Source organism: Diaphorina citri, unplaced genomic scaffold (assembly GCF_000475195.1).
Source record: "Diaphorina citri unplaced genomic scaffold, Diaci psyllid genome assembly version 1.1 scaffold343, whole genome shotgun sequence".
NCBI classification, from domain to species: domain Eukaryota; kingdom Metazoa; phylum Arthropoda; class Insecta; order Hemiptera; family Psyllidae; genus Diaphorina; species Diaphorina citri.
In genome coordinates this window covers 63,578-87,126 of record NW_007377778.1, presented here as the reverse complement: position 1 = coordinate 87,126, position 23,549 = coordinate 63,578, and the positions used below count along the sequence as shown (strand labels likewise).

General features: G+C 35.8%; 1 protein-coding gene across 15 annotated transcripts in view; it reads left to right on the top strand.

Moving 5' to 3' along the window:
- Positions 1-23,549, top strand: part of LOC103507804 (NAD kinase) — a 93,157-nt gene that overhangs the window by 21,547 nt on the left and 48,061 nt on the right. For 8 of the 15 annotated variants that reach the window (XM_008472313.2, XM_026822588.1, XM_026822587.1 and 5 more), the window contains one exon: positions 19,236-19,319. In XM_008472313.2, the coding sequence (XP_008470535.1) occupies positions 19,236-19,319 (84 nt within the window). Of the gene's footprint in view, positions 1-2,166; positions 2,218-9,143; positions 9,382-12,916; positions 13,135-14,176; positions 15,085-19,235; positions 19,320-19,368; positions 19,420-23,549 lie in introns of those variants that run through there. The other 7 variants (XM_008472312.3, XM_008472316.3, XM_008472315.3 and 4 more) reach the window with 7 other exon arrangements.

Sequence of the window (23,549 nt, the reverse complement as noted above, 5' to 3'; positions counted from 1 at the left end):
TTTACTTTCCATTTCCAGTTAAAACTCAAAGACACATAAATCTTTGTGAAATCTTCCCTGTGCTTTTCAAAGTGATCAATCTATAAAGCTGCTTTACTCAAAACTCCTTTTTTTCTTTTCAAGGGCCTCCTTTGATTAAACCCTTCAATTTAAAGTTTCAATGTAGCTGTTGAAAGTTTCAAGAGTATTGACTCTGACAAGTTCAGAATCTTGGTTTTGTTACGGATTTATGCCAGAATTGAGAATTTTATTACATTAAAAGTACAGAGTACAGGTTGAGTTTAGCTCATAGCGGGGTGCAGAAATTGCGGGATTAAAATTTAAAATGACACTAAATTCGTAGAGAGAGGGAAATAACTTTTACACTTCACAGGTATGGTTTAATTTTTACTTTATTTTCTCATCAGACATGTTTCGCCCATGAGGGCATCATCAGTGATAACTGAATTAAGATACTAAATTCGTAGTTTGGTTTTCCATTATCATTCATCGATGCTTAGAGTGAGCTTACACATAATTTTCTTTTGAGTCTACCCAAGTACTCAAGGTGGCGGAAGTATTGTAGTCACTTTAAGATGATGAACTTGAACTTAAAGACCGGGGATTATCTTGGGATTAATCTTGATCTTCTAATTGAATTTGAATTAAACAATGGGATTATTTGATTTTGAACTTGGGATTTCTGGTTAACCGATCAGACTGTTTAACCAATAAAACCAATTGTATAAATTTCAGTCTGAAAATCCATGAAGTCCATCAGTCCCGGGCATAAGAAAAATGTATGAGTTGGTTTCATTAATTTTATGATTCACAATGGGGTAATGGGGTTTCATGAATCACCACTATTGCTCCTATTACGCATACAGCTTTGGCTGTGAATTTGAGTTTTTTCCATATAAAGTTCCATAAATGTTGGAAATCCATTTGTCTGCCATTTGTTGTTATGATACAACAGTGGCGTATGAGAAGATACTTCAGATTCTTCAGCGTTTGTCATAGATCTCACAGAGAAGGTGGAAGGTCTTTCTACGACAGATACAACTCATCTGAAGTTGGATGTTGCAAAATTTTCTCGATTTTTCTTGGTTTTAGTAATTTATTTTATTTCGTTTTAATTTTGATTTTTGACACATTTCCAGTTTTTTCTGGTTTGAACCTTTTTATTCGTCTGGGTTTGTCTTAATTAGTTGCCTCATGATTCTCTTCAAATATGTATTATACGACACTGAAAGTATCATGCAAATCACAATATTTGCTGCTCATTACTAGATTCTTACCGCTATACAAGGTTACTTTGCAGGTAATTTTTTAGGAGGTACGCGTTAGCCCCTGGAATCCGGACATTTCCTATACCAATCCTGATCATAGATTTCTTTGGATCACTTTTGAAAGTTTTACTTCCCATTAGAGATTCAATTTTTATCACTTTTTAAATCTCATTTTATTCCAATGTTGACCAACGTTTCTACTATGTTTTCTATCATCTTGTCCCTTGTGCCCACAACCCCCCTCTGGGAACCATGCACCATCGCCCCTGCGGATTTGTCTATATTCTAACGTGCCAATGGAGAGAAAAATGTAGAAAATAATCTAGGCACTCGGTAAAATTACTTTATGGGTAATAGAATATCTCACCTGACCAAAAGTAGTTTGTTTTTTGTTTTTGTTTTTTTCTTGTGTCTTGAAAGTTTTTGTCAAAAACAATTTTTGTTAGGATAACAAAAGTTTTTGTGAATTTGAAGTTAAAAAAAAACAACACTTGAAATTATGTTATTATTTGTAATTTAGTATTTTAGTACTTCATTATATATACAGTTAGTTTTGTATTCAAGTGTTTTCTTGCATGCACGTCTTTTATAGTGTACGTTCTTGCCTTTCCCAACCGGTATTTATTTTTGTGCCACCGGTATTTATCTCCTAAATTGTTATTCACACTGTTACACCTTCATCTCTGCTTTAAAAGTTCTCAAAAATTATCACTAGTTTATAGCTTCTGGAAGAGTTTACATTGTTATAATTTATTTTGGTTAATTCATCAAAGTCAAAAACAAATATTTAACCTCAGATTCGTAGCCTAATATCATTGATGTTTGAAATGTCCCTGATACAGATTCATTTGGACCACTAACAAAGACTATCTTATAGCTTATAGTTAATCAGGAAATGGTCACTGGAAAGTTTGAATGACATTGATGTTCAGACTCTCATATCCATTTGGTACGTTGTGAATTGCATCGCTTTTTGCAAAGTGGTACACATTTCTAGTTTATTTGCGTGTTGTGCTCGTCCTTCTTTCTCACTGTATTGAATGCTTGCTGTATTGAAGCTGTTTAAGTTAGTCTAATGGAGTAACCTAATGGTATATCCAATTAGAAAGTTTCTACGAAACCCATCACTTTCCTTAGTTTTTCTAAATACATATGTTAAGTTAGTCTAATGGAGTAACCTAATGGTATATCCAATTAGAAAGTTTCTACGAAACCCATCACTTTCCTTAGTTTTTCTAAATACCTTTAATTTTTACGTATGATATGCAACTATCGATAGTTCGTTGAGGATTTCAAACGAAGTTTCATGTCACTCGCAGATAAAACGTTATCCCACAAAAAGATCATACCTAAAATTCTTCACGGGTATGAAGATGAACTGATGCGTCTTTCCAACAAGAGAACCATTTCTTTTAATATTGCCAATACTGGCACCATCTAATTCTAATGCTTACCTACCAGACGCGACTATGTCTTTTGATATGAAACAAATCCCGCTGACATACATATTTAATTAAAAACTAATAACCGACTATGTCTTTTGATATAAAACAAATACCGCTGACATATTTAATTAAAAACTAATAACCGACTATGTCTTTTGATATAAAACAAATACCACTGGCATATTTTAAAAACTAATAACGCAATTAATTCACATTGATTATTGCCATTTATTATTGTTTTCATTAGGGTGCGTCCACAAAGTGTAAATGCACACTATATTGGAATAGTGTAAATATAAGCTGTAGTGGCAGTGTAAATGTACACTATTCCAATATTGTAAATATGAAATAGGTGTGTATGGACTCCATTTGATGAATATTGAAATTATTGGCAAACTTGATGGATCCGTCCAAGGTCCCCGTGGTTGGTGGTTATGCAGTCAGAGTTGCCCTTGCATTCCAAACAGGACTCATTGACTGCCAATCCAGAGTATTAGACACCGTAGATATTAGTCTGAGAAAGGTTAGGAAGAGGGCTTGATAATCTTGAATCATTCCGTTGAAGTTACGTAACAAGCGAGCCTTTCCTCAAAATTTTGCTTTGGGATGATAAAAAATTAGCAGGGGAACTTTTTCTATTTTATCAGATCTTCTGATTCTCCTGAACTGTGTTTAATGTTATCTCCCTCTTTAGTTTCATTATCTTTTGTCTGACCTTCGTTTTTTGGGCTTCCCACGTCAAATGTGGAATATTTTGTGTTGTGCTCAATAATTATAACCAACCTCTTTACTTTATTTTACTCTTAGCTTCCATTTTCCTGTCACGCAAGTAAAGTAAGATCCTTGTTGACACATGCTTTGTGTGAATTGGCTAGCAAAAGCCAACAGTAATAGTTTTGTAGATATATCTGTCACTATTGATGCCACATGTCAGATCATAGACCAAACCATTTCTTAATTAACAGCACTTTTAATGAAACGCCATCATAAGATGCTAGTAATAAATAACATCATACATGGTCATTAAAATTTCATCAACTATATTTTCCTCAGCATGATGCCATACGACACATCCCTTTTGTTTCCTTCAGTATATTATGCAGTTACATGAACCTCATCACTGCCTATTTGTTCACTTGCATGTTTAACATATCTGATGAATACTCTTACTACACTTTGAACTCGATATGGGAGGCTGATGAAAAAATAATAATTACTGTAGGCTCTTAGCAGTTGAAAGTTTTGTGGACAAATGACCTATGACCTCTCGAATAATGGCGCAATACTGTTGTAAAACATTGTGTCAATGATCAGGAGGTCTGCACAGTACAACTCCTTTGCGAAAAGTATTAGTGAAATTTGATTCGGAAATGCCAAAAATTTGATTATCAGATTGACCAACTAGAATATTTAGTTGTCATTGAAACTTGGTCAATGTGTCAACTGTTGTATGTTGCAATACCTTTGATTTCACAACATTTAATGATATTTAACGATGTCTACCTCAAACTTACCTTGTCTTTCAGCAGATATCATTTAAATCCATATCATTGCCATTTTTTATTTCCCCCAATAAGAGCGCTGAATTGAAAACCACATGAGATTAATCAATGTTCGAGGACATACCTCAAAGTTGAAACCTAGCTTCCAACTTTTATTTTTTTATAGCTACTAGTACACAGGAGTAATTTATAAGGTGGTTGTGCCCTAGATACTGAATCCGATGTCAGTCCTTACGCTCCAGGTACCTTTAATTTAAACCTGAACCGAACGAGAAGTGGTAATAGTTTCTTCACATTTTAATACCATTTTTAGAGGTCACCTGGACGAAGTTATGGCATCAATTAGACACCTAGGTATGTATGTAGAATGTACTGTAAATATGTATTTTAAGATATTGGTCAAGATTTTCAAGAGAATTTAGTTGCTGGCAACAAAATTGAGTTTTTAATAACTACCTATAATCGAAACTGTGCCTCCTGATGGCACTTTAACAAGCTACCTAAATAGATTGTAGGGTCAAATTAACAACTATGAAAAATGACCAATATGTATGTTATGTATATTTACCATGAAAAGTTAAACCCCAAACATTCCTTTTTTCCTGTGTATGTAATATGTATATCCGAGTCATATACATAGCTATGTATGGTACATTACCTCAGGACAAAACCCCAAGTTGAAACATTGTTGGCATGAGGGATTAGTGTTGCGCCCTTCAATATTAATGAGTTCTTTGAAGAGTTTGATCTGATTTCATTGAATGTAAGGTCTGATGCATACTAGCATTAGACATGAGGTACCTCTTTGGCATCTAAACCCCATACCAGGTCACATAGCATAACACCTTAGTACTTAGATTTGGAAAAAGACATCAGGAAGATAATTTAAGCAAGGTGAAGTTACCCCTGGAGCTTGGACCATGGAAAATATAGGTAAATATGTAGATGACAACAGGAAAATTTAACAGAAAATGGAAATAACCAAAATAGATAGAAAATACTGTTGTCACAAACACATTTCTGCTGGTGCTAAAAGTCCTATCAATCAGAACTTAACAAGGCCCAATTGGAGTACAAGTAAATGTAACAAATGATCTGGCAGTCATACAAGGATGTCTAGAAGCTAGAACTAAAGATCATATTGTGATGACTGATGACCATCTAAGATTGCAGTAATTGAAATTGAACAATGTGATCTATTGAGTGAATATATTCAATAGGGCACTCGTCCACACCATCAATATCAATAACAATGTGACACATGTAATGAGGGGTGATCTATTGAGTGAATATATTCAATAGGGCACTCGTCCACACCATCAATATCAATAACAATGTGACACATGTAATGAGGGACATAACATTGTTCTGGTCAAGGTCACTTTCACATATGCTGAATGGATAGGAGTTTGATCTTAGGATGATATACGTGATTAAAATCTCATCCGAAAAAGATAATCCATTCTTACGGGCGAAGGCAAGGTTTGAATACATGGACATGTGAATATGATAGCCATTGTAAACGGCTTGTTTTATTATTGATAATATTGTACTTCTCTTTGCTTACTATAGTTGAGGGTCATTCCTAACATATGATGAAGATATTGTGGCAATGCTCTGCGTCTTTTGAAAGCCATAGTACATCCCAAAAACATCCTTCTTCGGAAGTGTCTTCCTGGAAACTATAGCTCGGTTACTTATTATATGTATAATTTTGATGACTTAATAAGTGAAATTGATTTCTCTTTTGCTTTCAGGTAAGTTCCGGCATTGTTGTGGATAATGCAGGTCATAATAAAAACAAAAGTTCCATTAAGGCTTTGAAGTAAAAGATGTACTGTGAAGTAAGAATAAGATAATCTATGTTGGTAAGTTGGGAAAATAAAAGACGTGTCTCAGGTTTATGTGCAGCATTAGTCAAGTAAAGACCAGGTGGTATTCAATGACACAAAACACATGTCAATATGAATGGGATCTTTACCAAGGACTTTTCTATTATTTTTTTTTAATCTAAAAAATTCCCAAGATTGTTGCGTTCCAGTTCGAAATATTATTTACATATGTATGCTTGAATTCGTGTTTGCTAGTTAGAATTTTTGATCTGATTACTATTTTTCGTTCTGAGGTCCAAAAGTAATCCATCATTCATATACTAAGTTTCCTGTATACCTTGGATTGGTAAAGTAAACTCTCTAACAGCGGTCTCATGATTTATAATGTTGGACCGGGATCATGCAAGGTTCTAATTCCTGCTTTTGGAGGACGAAACGTTTTGTGGAAAAGTAGGTACTGTAATACTGTATTCCAAAATCAGTATGGATTTTTTAAGTTATGTCGTTAATTTGGAACACTTTTGATGAATGTGTGTACTAGATGCTGCAGCCGCATATTAAATTTGGCATAGTGCTGACTTGAAGACATTAGATTGACTGCAGTTGCATAGGTTCTCAAAACAGTCAAAGTATGTAGGGGTACTGTATTCCAAAATCAGTATGGATTTTTTAAGTTATGTCGTTAATTTGGAACACTTTTGATGAATGTGTGTACTAGATGCTGCATTGCTGCAGCCGCATATTAAATTTGGCATAGTGCTGACTTGAAGACATTAGATTGACTACGTTGCATAGGTTCTCAAAACAGTCAAAGTATGTAGTTTAATATTGGGGCTGTTGATAGAGATCGATATCAAAGTTTGCTACATGCTGTCAAGGAAGTGTGTGTATTGAATTATGCAATAGACCTATGTACTTATTTCATATGCCCACATGACTTAATGTTGATTTATTATGTAAAATTGAACTACACATATGAAGTGATAACAGAAAAGGTAAAGATGATTAGTAACATTGATAAAAATGTTTACATTTTCCTGAACCTAATAGCTCTCTGAAGTTGAAGCCATGTTTGTTAATTTATTATAATCAAAAATTATATTCTAATTTTATTCTTTTTTAATAAATTCCTTCCATTGAACGGTTTCAAAGTTAAATCTTGAATTTTTAATCAAAACATTTTTTTCCCAAGTTTAAATTTTTCCATTCTTGTTTTTTTATTGTTTAAATTCAAAGATTTTTGTTGTTGTTTGTGAAGTGCCCTCTATTTTACACTCTAGAACTGTGTTGAAATTAATTTTAACTACCGTAGGTAGCTCTTATCTTGCTGGTAATTTGACCTTTTGTCATAAGAAATTCAAATTCTGTTATTGATAACATGTTATTCAAATAATACATCACAAATGTAAACCAGATTATAGGTACTCGTAATATTCACTTCAACTCTTCAACCCGATGTCAATACCTCCACTATTTATATTTATCTATTTCCCTTGATTGCGAATTATTGTGAATAGCAATCTAACTTCGCACCTTCGCAGGTTTAGAAAAAGGCCGCTTTATCATTCTTTAAATGCATTTCTACATCTAGAGTTTGTAACCTCCCTTTTACTCTTTCCTTTTTGGCGATGCTTTCTTACATTTGATTCCAACATTTACCACATTAGTGCTCTCAACATAACTTTGTATTTGTAATCCTTCAAATTGCTTCTTCTTTTCTTCTTGTACTGTACTTTTTCCCAATATTATTTGGGTCGGCTTTACCATCCTTTATGTTACCTCCATACCCTCCTATTTAACAATTTGACCTTTTGTCATAAGAAATTCAAATTCTGTTATTGATAACATGTTATTCAAATAATACATCACAAATGTAAACCAGATTATACTCGTAATATTCACTTCAACTCTTCAACCCGATGTCAATACCTCCACTATTTATCTATTTACTTTGATTGCGAATTATTGTGAATAGCAATATAACTTCGCACCTTCGCAAGGTTTAGAAAAAGGCCGCTTTATCATAAGTTAAATGCATTTCTACATATTTATAGGGTTTGTAACCTCCCTTTTACTCTTTCCTTTTTGGCGATGCTTCCTTACATTTGATTCCAACATGTACCCCATTATTGCTCTCAACTTAACTTTATACCTATTTGTAATCCTTCAAATTGCTTCTTCCTGTCTTCTTGTACTGTACCTTTTCCCAATATTATTTGGGTCGGCTTTACCATCCTTTATTTTACCTCGATACCCTCCTATTTAATGCTTCCTTCAACTTGCTTCTACCTGTAGGTATAACTCCACTAAACAGATTTTCCTTGTTTTTCCGGGCACTGACCCTGATCATGAGAACATGAGACGTTTCATGATAGCCATTGACTTCTAACATTCCCAAGGTAATAATGTAATCATGCTAAAGAGAACAGTCCATTTCTCTCGATAATTTCATTGTGTTTGAGAATTGTTCTATTAATAGCAACACATCATGTGGCCTGTAGGTATAACTCCACTAAACAGATTTTCCTTGTTTTTCCGGGCACTGACCCTGATCATGAGAACATGAGACGTTTCATGATAGCTATTGACTTCTAACATTCCCAAGGTAATAATGTAATCATGCCAAAGAGAACAGTCCATTTCTCTCGATAATTTCATTGTGTTTGAGAATTGTTCTATTAATAGCAACACATCATGTGGTTATTATTATATTACTGAATTCCTGTCTTATCTGATAAAACACACTTCAAGTTCACTACATACTTCACTTCCTATGTGATGTTACCTGTTATTTCTACTAGACTTTTCAAGGGTCTTTTCTGCCATACACTAACCTACTGACTATCATTACCATAACCATCTAATTCTGATATTCAATCCTTTTCATGATGTCCTTTAGGTATTCTTGCGTTGTTTTCTACTTATAACTTAAATCATATGACCTTCAAGAATTTCGTAGATTTTATAAATAAAATTGAAAATATAAATTACATAATATTATTACTTATTAGTAAATTTAACTTAATTAATATTACTTTTCCCAAAATGTAACTATCTCAACATTCATAACAGCATCGAATAATGATACATTCTGAATTACATCTCATTTCCAATAACGTTTAACTCAAAGAGAGACTAAAATCGAACACTGTACGAGTACAATGACCAAGTGGTTATTTCGTCGGACCAATTTGACCACGCATTTCACCTGCTTGAAAGTTTGGTTTTCATCGACGTCAGCTTTATCCGGTCCATCTCTGTTGGAACCGACCTTTCCCAGCTCCTCTAATTTATTTCGAAAATTCTCCGTCACCAACCTGATTTCTTTTCCAAGGTAAATTTAATTCGTCCTATTTATTGGGGTTCTAAAGCTATGTCTGATAAAATAAAGTGATGTGTTTTCCTCTGGTGCATGCAGCATGCATTCATTCAAAGTTTGATGCCCACGGGGACAGGTTCAAAGGTATACCAACAGATTGGAAAATACGCGGTGTCCGCCTTTCAGTGATTAAAAAGTGCTTACTTTGTTACAAGTGTTACGGCTGAGTAGAAATATTTTCATTACGTCATCTTTGAAGTTGAAGATAATGCTAACTACCGTTCGTCTTTCAGATAAAGTGATTTTAGGTAGACTATACACGATTCCACATGATAAAGCTCAACGATTTTCATAAAAAATTGGGGTTACCCTCAGGGCTGAATGCACCCCTAAAAAGCTAACAGCACGTGATGTTCCAGTCACCCGTCCTTAGCAACGTAGCTCAACATCAGTGACCTAGCATTAAATGTTTTGATCCATAAGAGGTTTTTCCCGGAGCCCTTTTCACCCCTAACCTTCGAAGCTCTTTGGCAAAGGGGGAACATCACAACAAGCACGTAGGTCTTACAGTAATTATGTTATTTAATGATAATGTTCCGTGATGTTGCTTCCCCGGAATGGAGGGGGAAAGCCATGCCTTGAGAGCGTGATAATCACTCCATGCTCCCGTGATAACAACAGTAACCTACCTCCATGTGCTCGGCCAGTGATTCATTCTCATTTCATAAGATCCGAAATTCCGCACTTGTTCTATAAATTCTTTCCTTTACAAATGTGGGTTTTGGAAATGTTCCGTGAACAGCCTTAGATCATGTGTAAAAGCACATGAAACTATGGTCACGTTGACTAGAAATTACTAGGAAATAAATGTCTGGTTTCCAATTTTCCAAATGGAACTGACCTTTTCAATAGGAAATGTATGACCTGTAACATGTGATTGATGTGGTCATCTCATGTAATAATTGGTCATTTGTGTGTGATGCCCCTAGTAGGCAACACATGGTACCCAATCGACCCATTAAAGAGGATCAAAAGCAACCAGTGCAGAGTGCAACCACTTTTCTAACTTGATACCTCCGTACAACTACTGTAATTAGTACGAGTAGATACATACATAGCTACTCAACAAATCTATTGCACTCACGTGGCGGAGTCCATCATCATACCATGTACAATAAAATTGTACAATATAAATCCCAAAAATAGTAGATACCTGATATTACCTGATACATACTTGATTTTCTACCCCGCTGGGAACTGAATCCGGACCTCCTCTGGATACTTGACCAGTCATACTACTGAAACTACACATTGACGTCAATGATTTTGTCAGACTCTCGAATAACTCAACTCACAATTCGAGTGATTTACGACGAGACTAGAAATAAGTAATAGACTCTTGAGTGGAAGGTGACCACTAGGCGAGGTTAACGCCGGAGGCGTTTTCTACCACCTAACCATCAGAGCTGTATTTGTGGTCAAATTCTCCGAGACTAGAAATAAGTAATAGACTCTTGAGTGGAAGGTGACCACTAGGCGAGGTTAACGCCGGAGGCGTTTTCTACCACCTAACCATTAGAGCTGTATTTGTGGTCAAATTGGTCATTTATGTTCACTGTGAGACGAGAAATTTCACGTCTCGTCTCGATATTTACGAGATGCTTCGAGAAAATTTCATTTATTGTCTCATACGAGAAAATGATCATTTGTCATTTCTCGTCTTTTGTGCATCACTAATTCGTTATGATGTAAATTCCGTTTATATCAATGGGTGTCATTAGGATTTGTGGTGATAACGATAAGCGATACCACTATCTCAAGTACACCTAAAGAACAGTAGACACTAGACACTCTTGATAAGGTGAACGTTCCGATGAACTCCTATGACGTCACAGTACATGCAGAAATACCCAGAACAATATGTATTTCAGTGACATTCTACGATTTTGTTGGTAAAGATCAGGAATGACTACATGGAGTAAGGAATTCACTGGAGTCCCTTCCATTGAGGAGTTGTGAGCATGATTGGACATTATGGCAGTAAAGAATGTTTTTTTATGGCAGTGAAGAATGTTAATAATGATTTTAAAAAGCACTTTAAATATACTTAAATATCAGGCAATCAATTTGTTTCTTGGCGAAGGAATTTTTCCCAAATAAAATATTTTCGGAATGGAATGCTTGGTTACGTAGAAAGTTTTCTCGAACGAATGGTAAAAATAAGGGCTCTTTTGATGTAAAAATGAACATCCGAAGTATATAAAATGGCATTCTTGGAAAGGACAAAAGAAAACGGGCCTGCCAGCCCGGGTCATTATTACCTAGATGAACTTGATCATCAGGAGCCAGGCAGGATTGGGTCTAGAACTCTGCATACTTGTGAAGGACGTCATGCAGATCATGTATATTACGCTTGTCTGGAATTCCAAGAATTTCTTCTCGAGAATCCAATTTGAGGAATTTGAAGAATTTGCCATGGAGCACCAGCCAGAAGCATCATCAGAGTTCCGAAGCTTATACTAAAGTGCTATGACCAATGAAAAGGGCAGAATTTGCCATTTTGAAAGTTTACTTTAGGCATCTCTCGGTGGTATTGGTTAAGTTTTCCTTGAACTTTTTCCAATAAAGTATAACTATACCATCTAATTATTGTTTAGTTAGATTGATTAAATTCTCTGAGTATCTAATGAACTTCGTCTTCATTAATCAAATCTAAGAGTCCATTTGCAAGAAAGGGTTTTTTGTTCTTCTTAGAAACTAGAAGTTTTTCGCAACTAAAAAAACCAAGTGCTTTTAGTGTTTGTCAATCTCAAGTTCTATTTCTATTATAAAGTAGAACACGAAAATTCCAAGAAATTCCCATTATCACAGAGAAGAATAAGTGCCCCTGTGAGGACTTTTTCAAATAAATCATGCCGCACAACTTCCCAAACAAAACAGGTCGTACAATTTCCCAAGCTTTAGAATCTGGTGGCTTGACGTAGGCTCACGGTTCGTCAATGTCTGGTACCATCTTAAGTCCTTTTGAGTTTTCTACAAATGTTTAGAGAGAAATTTCTTTGTGAACAAATTTGTTAGGGAATGAATATACACACTCGTAAGTACTAGGATGTCCATTATTCATTTTGATAAAGATTGTGTTCCAATTATCAAAAATGCCTAATCTCAGGAACGAATCTTGGAAAACTGTGCAACACCTATTCGTATTTATTTTGATGTCTACTCGCATACTACAATAACAATAGTTGATGCATGTGTTTGTTAGTACTGTCAACACGTCATATGTTTCGTCAATCTATTAAGATAATGTCTCTAACTCAATGTCTACAACTCTAATGAGAAATGAGACTGATGGATCCAAAGAGGATTTACATAATAGATAGCTATTATACATCATTTATAATCAGCTGTTTTGTGGTATCTGATCATGTACTCGTATGTTTCCCATAGATAATTTATTTAAAGTCGAAGTGGGGATTACTTTTAACCTTGATATTATACGTCAGCTCTGAGCTCAGATAGTTTTAACACTCCAGGTGAATTTGCCGTGCTCACTTGGCTTCACAATGTTATCTCAACCATAGTCTGGAAATTTTTGTTCCCTGCTCAAAAAAAGGCTCAAAAATCCGGAAATTTGGTGGAGTGTAATTTGTGTTGATGAAGGTTTTTGTAGTTAATTTTCAAATAGTTTAAATTACTTATTATTTTTGTCAACACATTGGTTCTGTGGAGTTAGGTGATTTTTTTGTGTGTTCTATTTTTAAAATCGTAAGTACCTACATAGGAGTATCTACTGATAAAGAATCCAGATAATATTGTAGAAGTCTTTTATTTTTAGTAGGTACTTGAATTTGGTGCTACATTCCCTGTTTATTCATTGGGTTGAATTTTATTACTTACCTACTTGTGCAATATAAATTAAAAAAAAAACGCTATTTTACGTTAGTCTTTTTATTTTATTCAGTCATATTGCCTTATTAATGCCAAATTTGCCCAACTGAAATTGTGAAAGGGGTCAAAAGACACGAAACTACTACAGTGTAAAGACGAACCATTTTTCAAAGACCAAGTTAATTTGAAATTAGAGCACAGTGTTTTGCTAGGTTAATTACATGATATCTAAAAATTGCCGTTCTTTTTGCTATCATTCATAATCTTTTTAGTCCATCTTTCAAGCAGTTCTCTTTATGACGTTTATGGTTTTGTTGTTACAGTTTTTTAAGTTTCTTTTGTCTGTCTGAAAGTCAATAAAAGGAACAAGAGCTTTCTTGAAGGAACTATGCCTCTCTGCTCTCTGGTTAAGTTTGGAACAAAGATATTTGCGTAGAATAGTAGAAACGATTGCTATCTTCTGCTTCAGACGTCATCTCTTCGTTATTTCTCGATTTATCATTGTCTCAGAATGTTCGCGAATTTCTTAGCTATAGGTGCTAAGGCACTCGGGGCATTTCAATACAAAGGCCCGGTGTCGGGTGAGCGATAACAGGTAAAATCCAAAGGTTAATTCTGAGCTCATGATAAAATTTCTGCCTCTTCTTGTCTCGAACTGAAGCTTTCTATTTTGGAGCTCACAGCTGGGTGATCTTTCAAGATGGTTTCCAGCAGGAAGTTGATTTCGGATTTTTGGATTTTTAAACATTGCACTTGTTACTTTTGACTAAAATCACTATTTCCTAGTTCTTTTACTTTCCAAGTTCCCATTTCACCATCTTCTCATGAAACATTGGTCATCTATTGAATTACAACACAGCTTAAACCAATATGTATTTTTCGTTGTTGATTCCTTTTCAATGTTGCTATGTCGCATTGTCGCAATCACTGTGGTTCAAGTGCAATGAATGACTAATACTCTGGGCATGTGTATTGAGAGGCCTGGCATGAGCTGTGAGCATGGCAGTGAAGAGATTCCTAGCTTCTATGATCGGCCTGATGAATTCTGATATCTATATAATTGCTTTTGACCGACATGGTTGTGCTCAGTTTGAGATTCACTTTGTTATCGTGCGCAGGTAGTTGCCCTCTCTACTTTTTCGTGTCATATTGTAAACTAATCTAAAACATTTTCCTTTGTTCATTCGATTAAGTGTGCTTACTGAACGCTTTCTGACAGTCAGTTTACCAATTCGTTTAAAGACAAGTAACATTTTAAAGTTATTTAGTACTTGTGTTTTTTGAAACAATTTTAACTTTCAAGTCCTTTTGGTTTGTCTTTAAACTTAGTTTCGTGTCTTTGATCCGTGTGTTTCGTCAACGGATCCACGTCCGTTCGTTTCGTACAATATACAAGTCTCTCGCTTCTAATTTCTGATTCGTTGATTTCCGTTGTGAAACGGTTAACATGGTCAGCACAAGCGATACCTATTCTGAATCTAATGATGATGTTCGATTTTACGATTGTCTCAACGGAGGTATGATGGTGGGCGACGAGTCTCACCTGCCGCATCTCATCCGTCAACAATCCAGCGGATTCCGTCTGACGGGTAACGCATCGTGTAGCTCGGCCGTATCACGTGGTCAACTCAAAGAGTACTGGACGCACTCCAACCAGTTTCGACGACATTATCGCGACAGTGACTGCGACAGCGGCATATTCTCCGTGGCTGGCGACGCAATGACGTCATCGACGTCGAATGATTCCACTCTGGATTCACATCTTCTCATAGAACCGGAGCCGGAATCAATATGGACTTCATATCGGCAGAGATCCGGTAGCTGGCCGTGAGTGAATTTTTTTTTTTTTTTTTCCCTTTGGTTATGATTATCCGGTGTGCATAGATATGTGCCAGAATACCATAAAATAATTAAAACCATAAGGTAATCACGATCCATGTAAATCTAATGGAATAAAATTGAATAATAGTACATTTTATTTTACAAAATTGAATATGCATTATAGACAAAGATACAACAAAACACCTCTTGAGCTAATTGCTAACTTACATACCTACTCTGCTAACCAACTCGTACAACGCATTTACTGTTGAGGTGCTAAGCAGTGAATGGATCGGATTTAACAAATTAGCTAAATGACCTAATAAATGTTAAGTCATAATATTTTGTCAACACACATAATCTCAAGTCATAATATTTTGTCAACAAGTTAACATGAAAATAATGAAAGCTGTTTTTATATTGCCTTTGCCTCGGGGTTTTCTTTGCTGAAAATCGGTGATCTTAACCACTGACTGGGGCACAAAGCCGCACAATTATTGAATCTGCCCTAGGTAAACTTTCCATTCATCAAAATTAACGAAAAGAAACGAACATGTGAGGTTGAAAGCTAAGGCAAGAATATTGTGTTGTCCCTGAAAAAAGAAATTATTAATCTATGAAGTGGGGTGCTTAAAGAAGTGAAGGAATGTGAAATAGAAGTAGTATGCCATCAATCAAATGGAAAAGCAAACGCAGAACTATTTACTCTTCTCTCTTTGCTTCGTATAGTGACGGCATTTGAGTAAACGCTTTCCTAGAGTGGACATTAGGGACGTTTTTTGTGGAGTATTATATTCGTAGTTTTTATACCGTGTAGTTTCTACGTGCTTTTACGTTTCAATTCGTGTAGTGGTCGAAATAATATTTAGCGGTCAAACTTTCTTGACTTGGCGGGGCGGAGCGCTACCGCGCTCCTTAATATGCTCTCCTGCACGAGCTTTCCATTTGAAGGTCAACGTAATTATTCATGTGAAATGTGTTCTCGTCATGCAATGCTCTGGTGTGTTGTTATTATTACTTATTACTATTAGTTTAATAAAAGTGTCCATATAGCTCCCCGGGGTTCCATTACGTACAGTCTTAAATTTCTTACTGCCAAAAAGGCTTGTGAGTAGTGACAGGTAGTCTTTGCGGAAATTGTTACTAATCTTCCAAATAGTCTGAAAGTGTTGAACCTAATTTTCTATTTTTGAATTTATATCCCTACTAAGGTTCGTAACATTTCTTATGCTCGGGGTCTCACTTTGATATTAAAGTTAATACAATAGAAAGAATAGATAAATAATTAAATTAACGAAACTTAACGTTAACGTCAATATCAAAGTCTAGCCCCGATCAATAGCATCTGAAAACCGCCAGAAAACGGTCGAAATTTGTCCAAAGGCGGTCAAAATACCGCCAAGCACAGCAACCATTTCAACCAAATATTTTGTGTTGCATCCTTGTCACATTTGTGAACTACATACCAAATTTCAAGTCTCTAGCTTATACCGTTCCCGAAATATTGTTAAATTACACCGAAAACCGCCAAAAAGCGGTAAAATGCCGCCAACCGTTGCACCGGTCTTAACCAAAAGTTTCGTGTCGCATCCTTGTCACATTTGACAGCTACATATCAAATTTCAAGTCTAGCTCTTACCGTTCTCGAGATATTTTGTTTACAGACAGACACACACACGCACCAATGGCTGAAACTTTGGATTTAGGCTCCAGGGACCTCAAAAGTGTTTTGACAGTAGAAACTGACCATCGAAAATTTGACCCGATTACATTACTTTCCTTCCTATAGGATAAGGAAAGTAAAAATCGAGTTATGTAGTTTGGAGATTTCTAGAAAAGAGTTCAAACTAAGTAATCTCTCACGGACTTTGCCACAGATCACAGATTATATTCCTTTAGTGAGCAACCTCCGTGGCCGAGTGGGTATCACACTAGGCTTGCACGCAGGAGGTCCGGGTTCGATTCCCGGCGGAGCCGAGTTTTTTTTTCGGCTCTGTGCTTGGAGTTCGTGGTGCACTCAGCCTCGTGAGGACAATTGAGTAGCTACTTTAATCGAGTAGCGACCAGTGGCGGCATTACCAGAGTAAAAAAAAATTATATATATATAGCACATGAGGCTCTTAGTAATGCTGTGATATCCACAAAAATTGTGAAGAATCTTTCAGCTTCACCACAAATAAATCATGATTTAGATTTTTAGATTAGATTATTTCTTTAGTGACCCATCCCAGTCATTAGGTCATCTCATTCATTATCTAATGGAATATTCTATTTTAAAATAAAATTATATCCTTAGATTGAAGTTCTAGAAGTCTCCAAAAACATCTAGAATCGAAAGAGATTTAAAATCCATTTCTACTTGGTTATCAGTTCAGTGATGTCAACATCAACATTTTTATTTCTTTATTTACACAACTCTGATATACGGATTCTAGAAAGAAACATACACATTAAATATAAAACATTACTTTCTTTATTATAGGATAAGGAAAGTAAAAGGGGAGTGGTTTCAAAACATCAACATTTCTACCTTTTTTCAATTCCTATTTAATTTTTTACCTTCCATATTTCATCGACTAGCAAATTACCTTGTGAAAAGTATACATTATCGAGTATTAATTAGCACATTCCGTCATAACTATACGTCTGGTTAATAACATAGCATATACTTACCGTATGCAGATTTTAATTTCAAATAATGCAGGTGTGGTAATTCTGGTCTACAAAGTCATTTCAAACTGAACTTTTCTTGGAATTTTTCTGCCGACAACTCTTATACATTCCTTGCATTCCACTGCTTGGAGTTTTAATGAACATTCTAATGTGTGAAATGTCAGATGAGATTTTATGATTATTCTGATTAAATTAACGGATGCTATTCTAAAATTGAACTCGTATGCTATACATGTTTGTGTCTGAATTTCTCTTGGAGAAACACATTTTGAGAACTGGAGTTTGGAAATTAGCTACAGAATTTTGGTCTTTTCTTGTGATTCCTAGTTCCTAAAGTTTAGCGCCTATAGATCTTCTTCCTTCCGACAACTCTTATACATTCCTTGCATTCCACTGCTTGGAGTTTTAATGAACATTCTAATGTGTGAAATGTCAGATGAGATTTTATGAATATTCTGATTAAATTAACGGATGCTATTCTAAAGTTGAACTCGTATGCTATACATGTGTCTGAATTTCTCTTGGAGAAACGCATTTTGAGAACTGGAGTTTGGAAATTAGCTTACTGCTTGTCCCAGTTTTAATACAGAATTTTGGTCTTTTCTTGTGATTCCTAGTTCCTAAAGTTTAGCGCCTATAGATCTTCTTCCTTCAGTAACTTGTGATATCTCATCACCTTTAAAGTTACCAAGCTAACAAAGAAGTCCAGTAATATTCCATTGAATACACACGTGTACAATTGTACAATGATGAGACATGGATGATCATTGAACTATACCTACCGTGATAAGAAATACCCAACGGAATCATACCTACTAGGTTTATTAGGTACATGATCACATAATTTCTGGGCCAAGGTTACGCTATTTTTTGTGGTCAAACGAGACTTTTATTTCTTTTTTCAAGTACGTCTTTTGCACAATCAGCTATAGCCACAGCGGTATTACGTTCGCGGTCTCCTGCACGAGCTTTCCATTTGAAGGTCAACGTAATTATTCATGTGAAATGTGTTCTCGTCATGCAATGCTCTGGTGTGTTGTTATTACTATTAGTTTAATAAAAATGTCCATATAGCTCCCCGGGGTTCCATTACGTCCAGTCTTAAATTTCTTGTGCCAAAAAGGCTTGTAAGTGAGTAGTGACAGGTAGTCTTTGCGGAAATTGTTACTAATCTTCCAAATCGTCTGAAAGTGTTGAACCTAATTTTCTATTTTTGAACTTATATCCCTACTAAGATTCGTAACATTTCTTATGCTCGGGGTCTCACTTTGATATTAAAGTTAATACAATAGAAAGAATAGATAAATAATTAAATTAACGAAACTTAACGTCAATATCAAAGTCTAGCCCCGATCAATAGCATTTATTCTTCGTTTTAGTCTCAATATTTTTTTTAATTTTTATAGTTTTTTCTGAGATAATAAAAAAAAATCATGAGAATCACCAATTGTTTTGTTCTAATGAGACTTTTGTTGTTGTTTCAGGAGAACCAGGTCGCTCAATGCTCCTAGCCCGATACAGCAGTTCGGCCCTTGTGGTCGGATTATGAAGAACTCAGCAATGGTCATGTAAGTATTAACAATAACTTGAAACAGATAGAGTATATGTATACCCGATACAGCAGTTCGGCCCTTGTGGTCGGATTATGAAGAACTCAGCAATGGTCATGTAAGTATTAACAATAACTTGAAACAGATAGGTACCTTTTAAAAATATGTATGTCTATCAAGAAGGTACCTACATAGGCAGGTACCTACATAGGCAGGTACCTACATAGGCAGGTACCTACATAGGTAGACACATGAAACTATGGTCACGTTGACTAGAAATTACTAGGAAATAAATGTCTGGTTTCCAATTTTCCAAATGGAACTGACCTTTTCACACAACATAATAATGACGGTTTTGATTTCTGTTGGAATAAGAAGCATAATAACAGTAATAGCTTCTAGTTACATTTTGAATTAAAAAAATCTGGTGTGAACATCACACGACTTTCGTTATCCTATTGAGTGATGCTTATTTGAGTGTTTTTTTTTACCCTAACTTTTACAATATCTCGAATTGTTTTGTCGCTATCGCTGAAAACCGCCAGAAAACGGTCGAAATTTGTCCAAAGGCGGTCAAAATACCGCCAAGCACAGCAACCATTTCAACCAAATATTTTGTGTTGCATCCTTGTCACATTTGTGAACTACATACCAAATTTCAAGTCTCTAGCTTATACCGTTCCCGAAATATTGTTAAATTACACCGAAAACCGCCAAAAAGCGGTAAAATGCCGCCAACCGTTGCACCGGTCTTAACCAAAAGTTTCGTGTCGCATCCTTGTCACATTTGACAGCTACATATCAAATTTCAAGTCTAGCTCTTACCGTTCTCGAGATATTTTGTTTACAGACAGACACACACACGCACCAATGGCTGAAACTTTGGATTTAGGCTCCAGGGACCTCAAAAGTGTTTTGACAGTAGAAACTGACCATCGAAAATTTGACCCGATTACATTACTTTCCTTCCTATAGGATAAGGAAAGTAAAAATCGAGTTATGTAGTTTGGAGATTTCTAGAAAAGAGTTCAAACTAAGTAATCTCTCACGGACTTTGCCACAGATCACAGATTATATTCCTTTAGTGAGCAACCTCCGTGGCCGAGTGGGTATCACACTAGGCTTGCACGCAGGAGGTCCGGGTTCGATTCCCGGCGGAGCCGAGTTTTTTTTTCGGCTCTGTGCTTGGAGTTCGTGTTTTTTTTTTTTTTTTTTTTTTTTTTTTTTTTTTTTTTCAAAACCCACAACTGCAATAGGCGGATTGAACATCACATCATTACAAAGGTTCATAGGTGTGCGTTCAATACTCATTCCAAGGACCATGAATTGGTTTGCAACAGGAAGCCATTTTATGTTATTTATGGTCTGTAAGTGATTTGATCATAATCTTGATGTGATCTTACCAGATTCTACTTAGATCCTTGACTTTATAGCATCAATCGTAAATTTTATCTCGCTAGGCATCTGAAAGTTGGTGTTGGTCTAGGTCGTGATTGTCTTGTTCAACATACTGTTCTAGTCTGTTGATCCGGGACAGGAAACACGGAAAAGTTCTTTGCAAGTCCAGAGGCATCTTGTAAACCGACAATTAGTAGGATGTAGCAAGGAATTAGTAACAAGTGGTGGAAAGATGAATTGAATAGTGAATCGATTAATAATATGAAAGGACTTTGAGGAAAAACAAAGGAAAAAGACACCATTTGCAAGAGTTATCACTTTGTAGACTTGTATGCAAGTATGCAAATGAAATGATACGAGTAGGTTTGCATACGTGATTTTATTTCATGTGGCCAACACAATGCTAAAGGCCAGATTAGCCATTGACCTGGTCCCAGTGTTTTGTTTCACTTGATGTGTACATTTGAATTGAAAATACAATGTGGCCTTTTTGATAGGTAATCATTTATTGATGCTTCATAAACTTTGTCATAGTTTATCTACATCCAGAGTGTTTTTCACAGGGATTTTAGGAATGTCACTTTACATGAGGGCCAAGTGTTTGCATAGGGAATCAAGTGGCCGGCCTGTATATCTCATTGGCACCTCATTGTTATTCAATTTACTCTGTGTGTCGAGAGTTCATAGGTATAACTAATTATTATCTGCTTTGTCATTACGGAGTTACTTGACTCTGATTACTTTCTCAGTATTTATAATGGGGCCGGAGCTCACAAGGTTTTTAGTTCCGGTTCCGAGGTGGACTCATGTGTCAGTGATTTTCCATCTGAGAAATTCATAACAAGTGGTTTTTCAACTTCTTGGATATTAAGTGTTTTAGTAAAGCTCTTTGTTTTGTTGATTTTTAGTTGCGGTGAATACCTTATACTGCTCATAGAGAGTAACATTTTCTTACATTGCTGAAACTAGTTTTTTTTGCACAAGCAAACTCAAGTTGAACCAAGGTTATTCGTAAAATATTATAATGAGTTTTTATTATGATGTCCAAATCAGCCAATTTTGGATATGCCTCGTGCATATGGACATGATGATTTTGGGGAGCCAAAGTTGAAAGTACCCTATGTCCGTATTGTAGGTATCCTTGGGTTAAAATTACTTGGATTTGATTACTTCCCAGTATTTGAGGCTCTGGGACTCTTCTTCCTGCGTTTAAAGAGGAGTTAATCTTGATAGAACCGAGATTGGTTTCTGTCCTGTGTAGTTTTCCAAGTTTTCCATGCTACTATTTTGGACTCCTTGGACTCCCTCGTTTACAATTATTGAGGTCTTCGGTCTAGTGGTAGGCCTGCTCTTTGAATATTTCCGGGGATACCACATATTTTTTAGACGAATCCTCCATATTTCAACCTCGTCAAGTGCCTCTTGTCTCTACTGGAGCAACATATCTGAGTATCAGGAAATGATATTTCCAACAAACAAACGAACGAACAACCAAACAAACAAAAAGTTAGTATTGAAAAAATGAAAAAATCATAATCTTTCTCATTTGAACTTCTGATTGATTAGAGTATGTCGTTCCTAGGTAATCGCACTAAATCTGGTTCTTAGGAAATGATGGGCGCATTCCATTCGAGCCTCTTGAAAGTTATTTATACACATTGTGCAGTTTATAAAACTTTAGCTATAACAATTTTGCCTTTTCATCTCCTTTGAGTGGTCTTTACGTCTCTAGGAGTGCCGTCTTTAGCTTACAATTTTGCCTTGTCATCTCCTTTGAGTGGTCTTTTCGGCTCTTGGAGTGCCGTCTTTAGCTATAACGATTTTGTCTCTTCATCTCCTTTCAGTGGTCTTTTCAGTTGCCTTTTCGCCTCTTGGAGTGCCGTCTTTAGCTTGGTCTTTTCGGCTCTTGGAGTGCCGTCTTTAGCTATAACGATTTTGTCTCTTCATCTCCTTTCAGTGGTCTTTTCAGTTGCCTTTTCGTCTCTTGGAGTGCCGTCTTTAGCTTTAATAATCTTGCCTTTTCATCTCCTTTGAGTGGTCTTTTCAGTTGTCTTTTCGTCTCTTGTAGTGCCGTCTTTAGCTAAACAATTTTGCCTTTTCGTCTCAAATGGTCAATTTTTTTTACCAATATTTCTGAAGCCACCAAGTTTTTACAATTCCACGAACACATTATGAATATGAAAACACATTAAAAATAGGTTGATAAGACGAGCGGTTGGATCGGAAACACGTTTCATATTTTTCAGTAGGAAATTTAACTACCAAAACAATCAGTGGGAAACTCGTAAACTCGTTTATAAAGTAGAATACACTCCGTGTTACTTCACGGGAGTAAGTAGGTACCTATTAATAGCCTATAATACAAACAAACAGTCCTAACAAGTTACAGTACCTACTATTATGGACTTTCAATAAAAACCTATGTACATAGAATCCATGTCTGTTAATCGTGAAATTTTTATCGTGAAATATGTCACCAAGTAGCCCTAGCACCTATAAGATTCCTATACATTTCATTTTCAAGTACCAAATAAACATTCATTATTTTTGGCAGAATGTTTCAGATAGTTTTTTTCTTTCCCCCGTAAAGTTTCTCTCTCTCAGTCTCTCCCCCTCTTCCCACAAAAGTGTTTCTACTCCTGCTGCGATAGATTCAACATCTCGTATCTATTACCTGTATTGTAGACTTGTGAAGACAAATGGACAACTGAAGAGCTGGCTGAATGTTGAAATTCCAGCAAAAAAGGTGAGGTATTTCAATGAATTTTGCATAAAACCTGTGGATCTTGTATCACATAGAATCTTATGGTTGAAAAGGTGACATGACAAAAAAGTCTGTACTGTTGAATT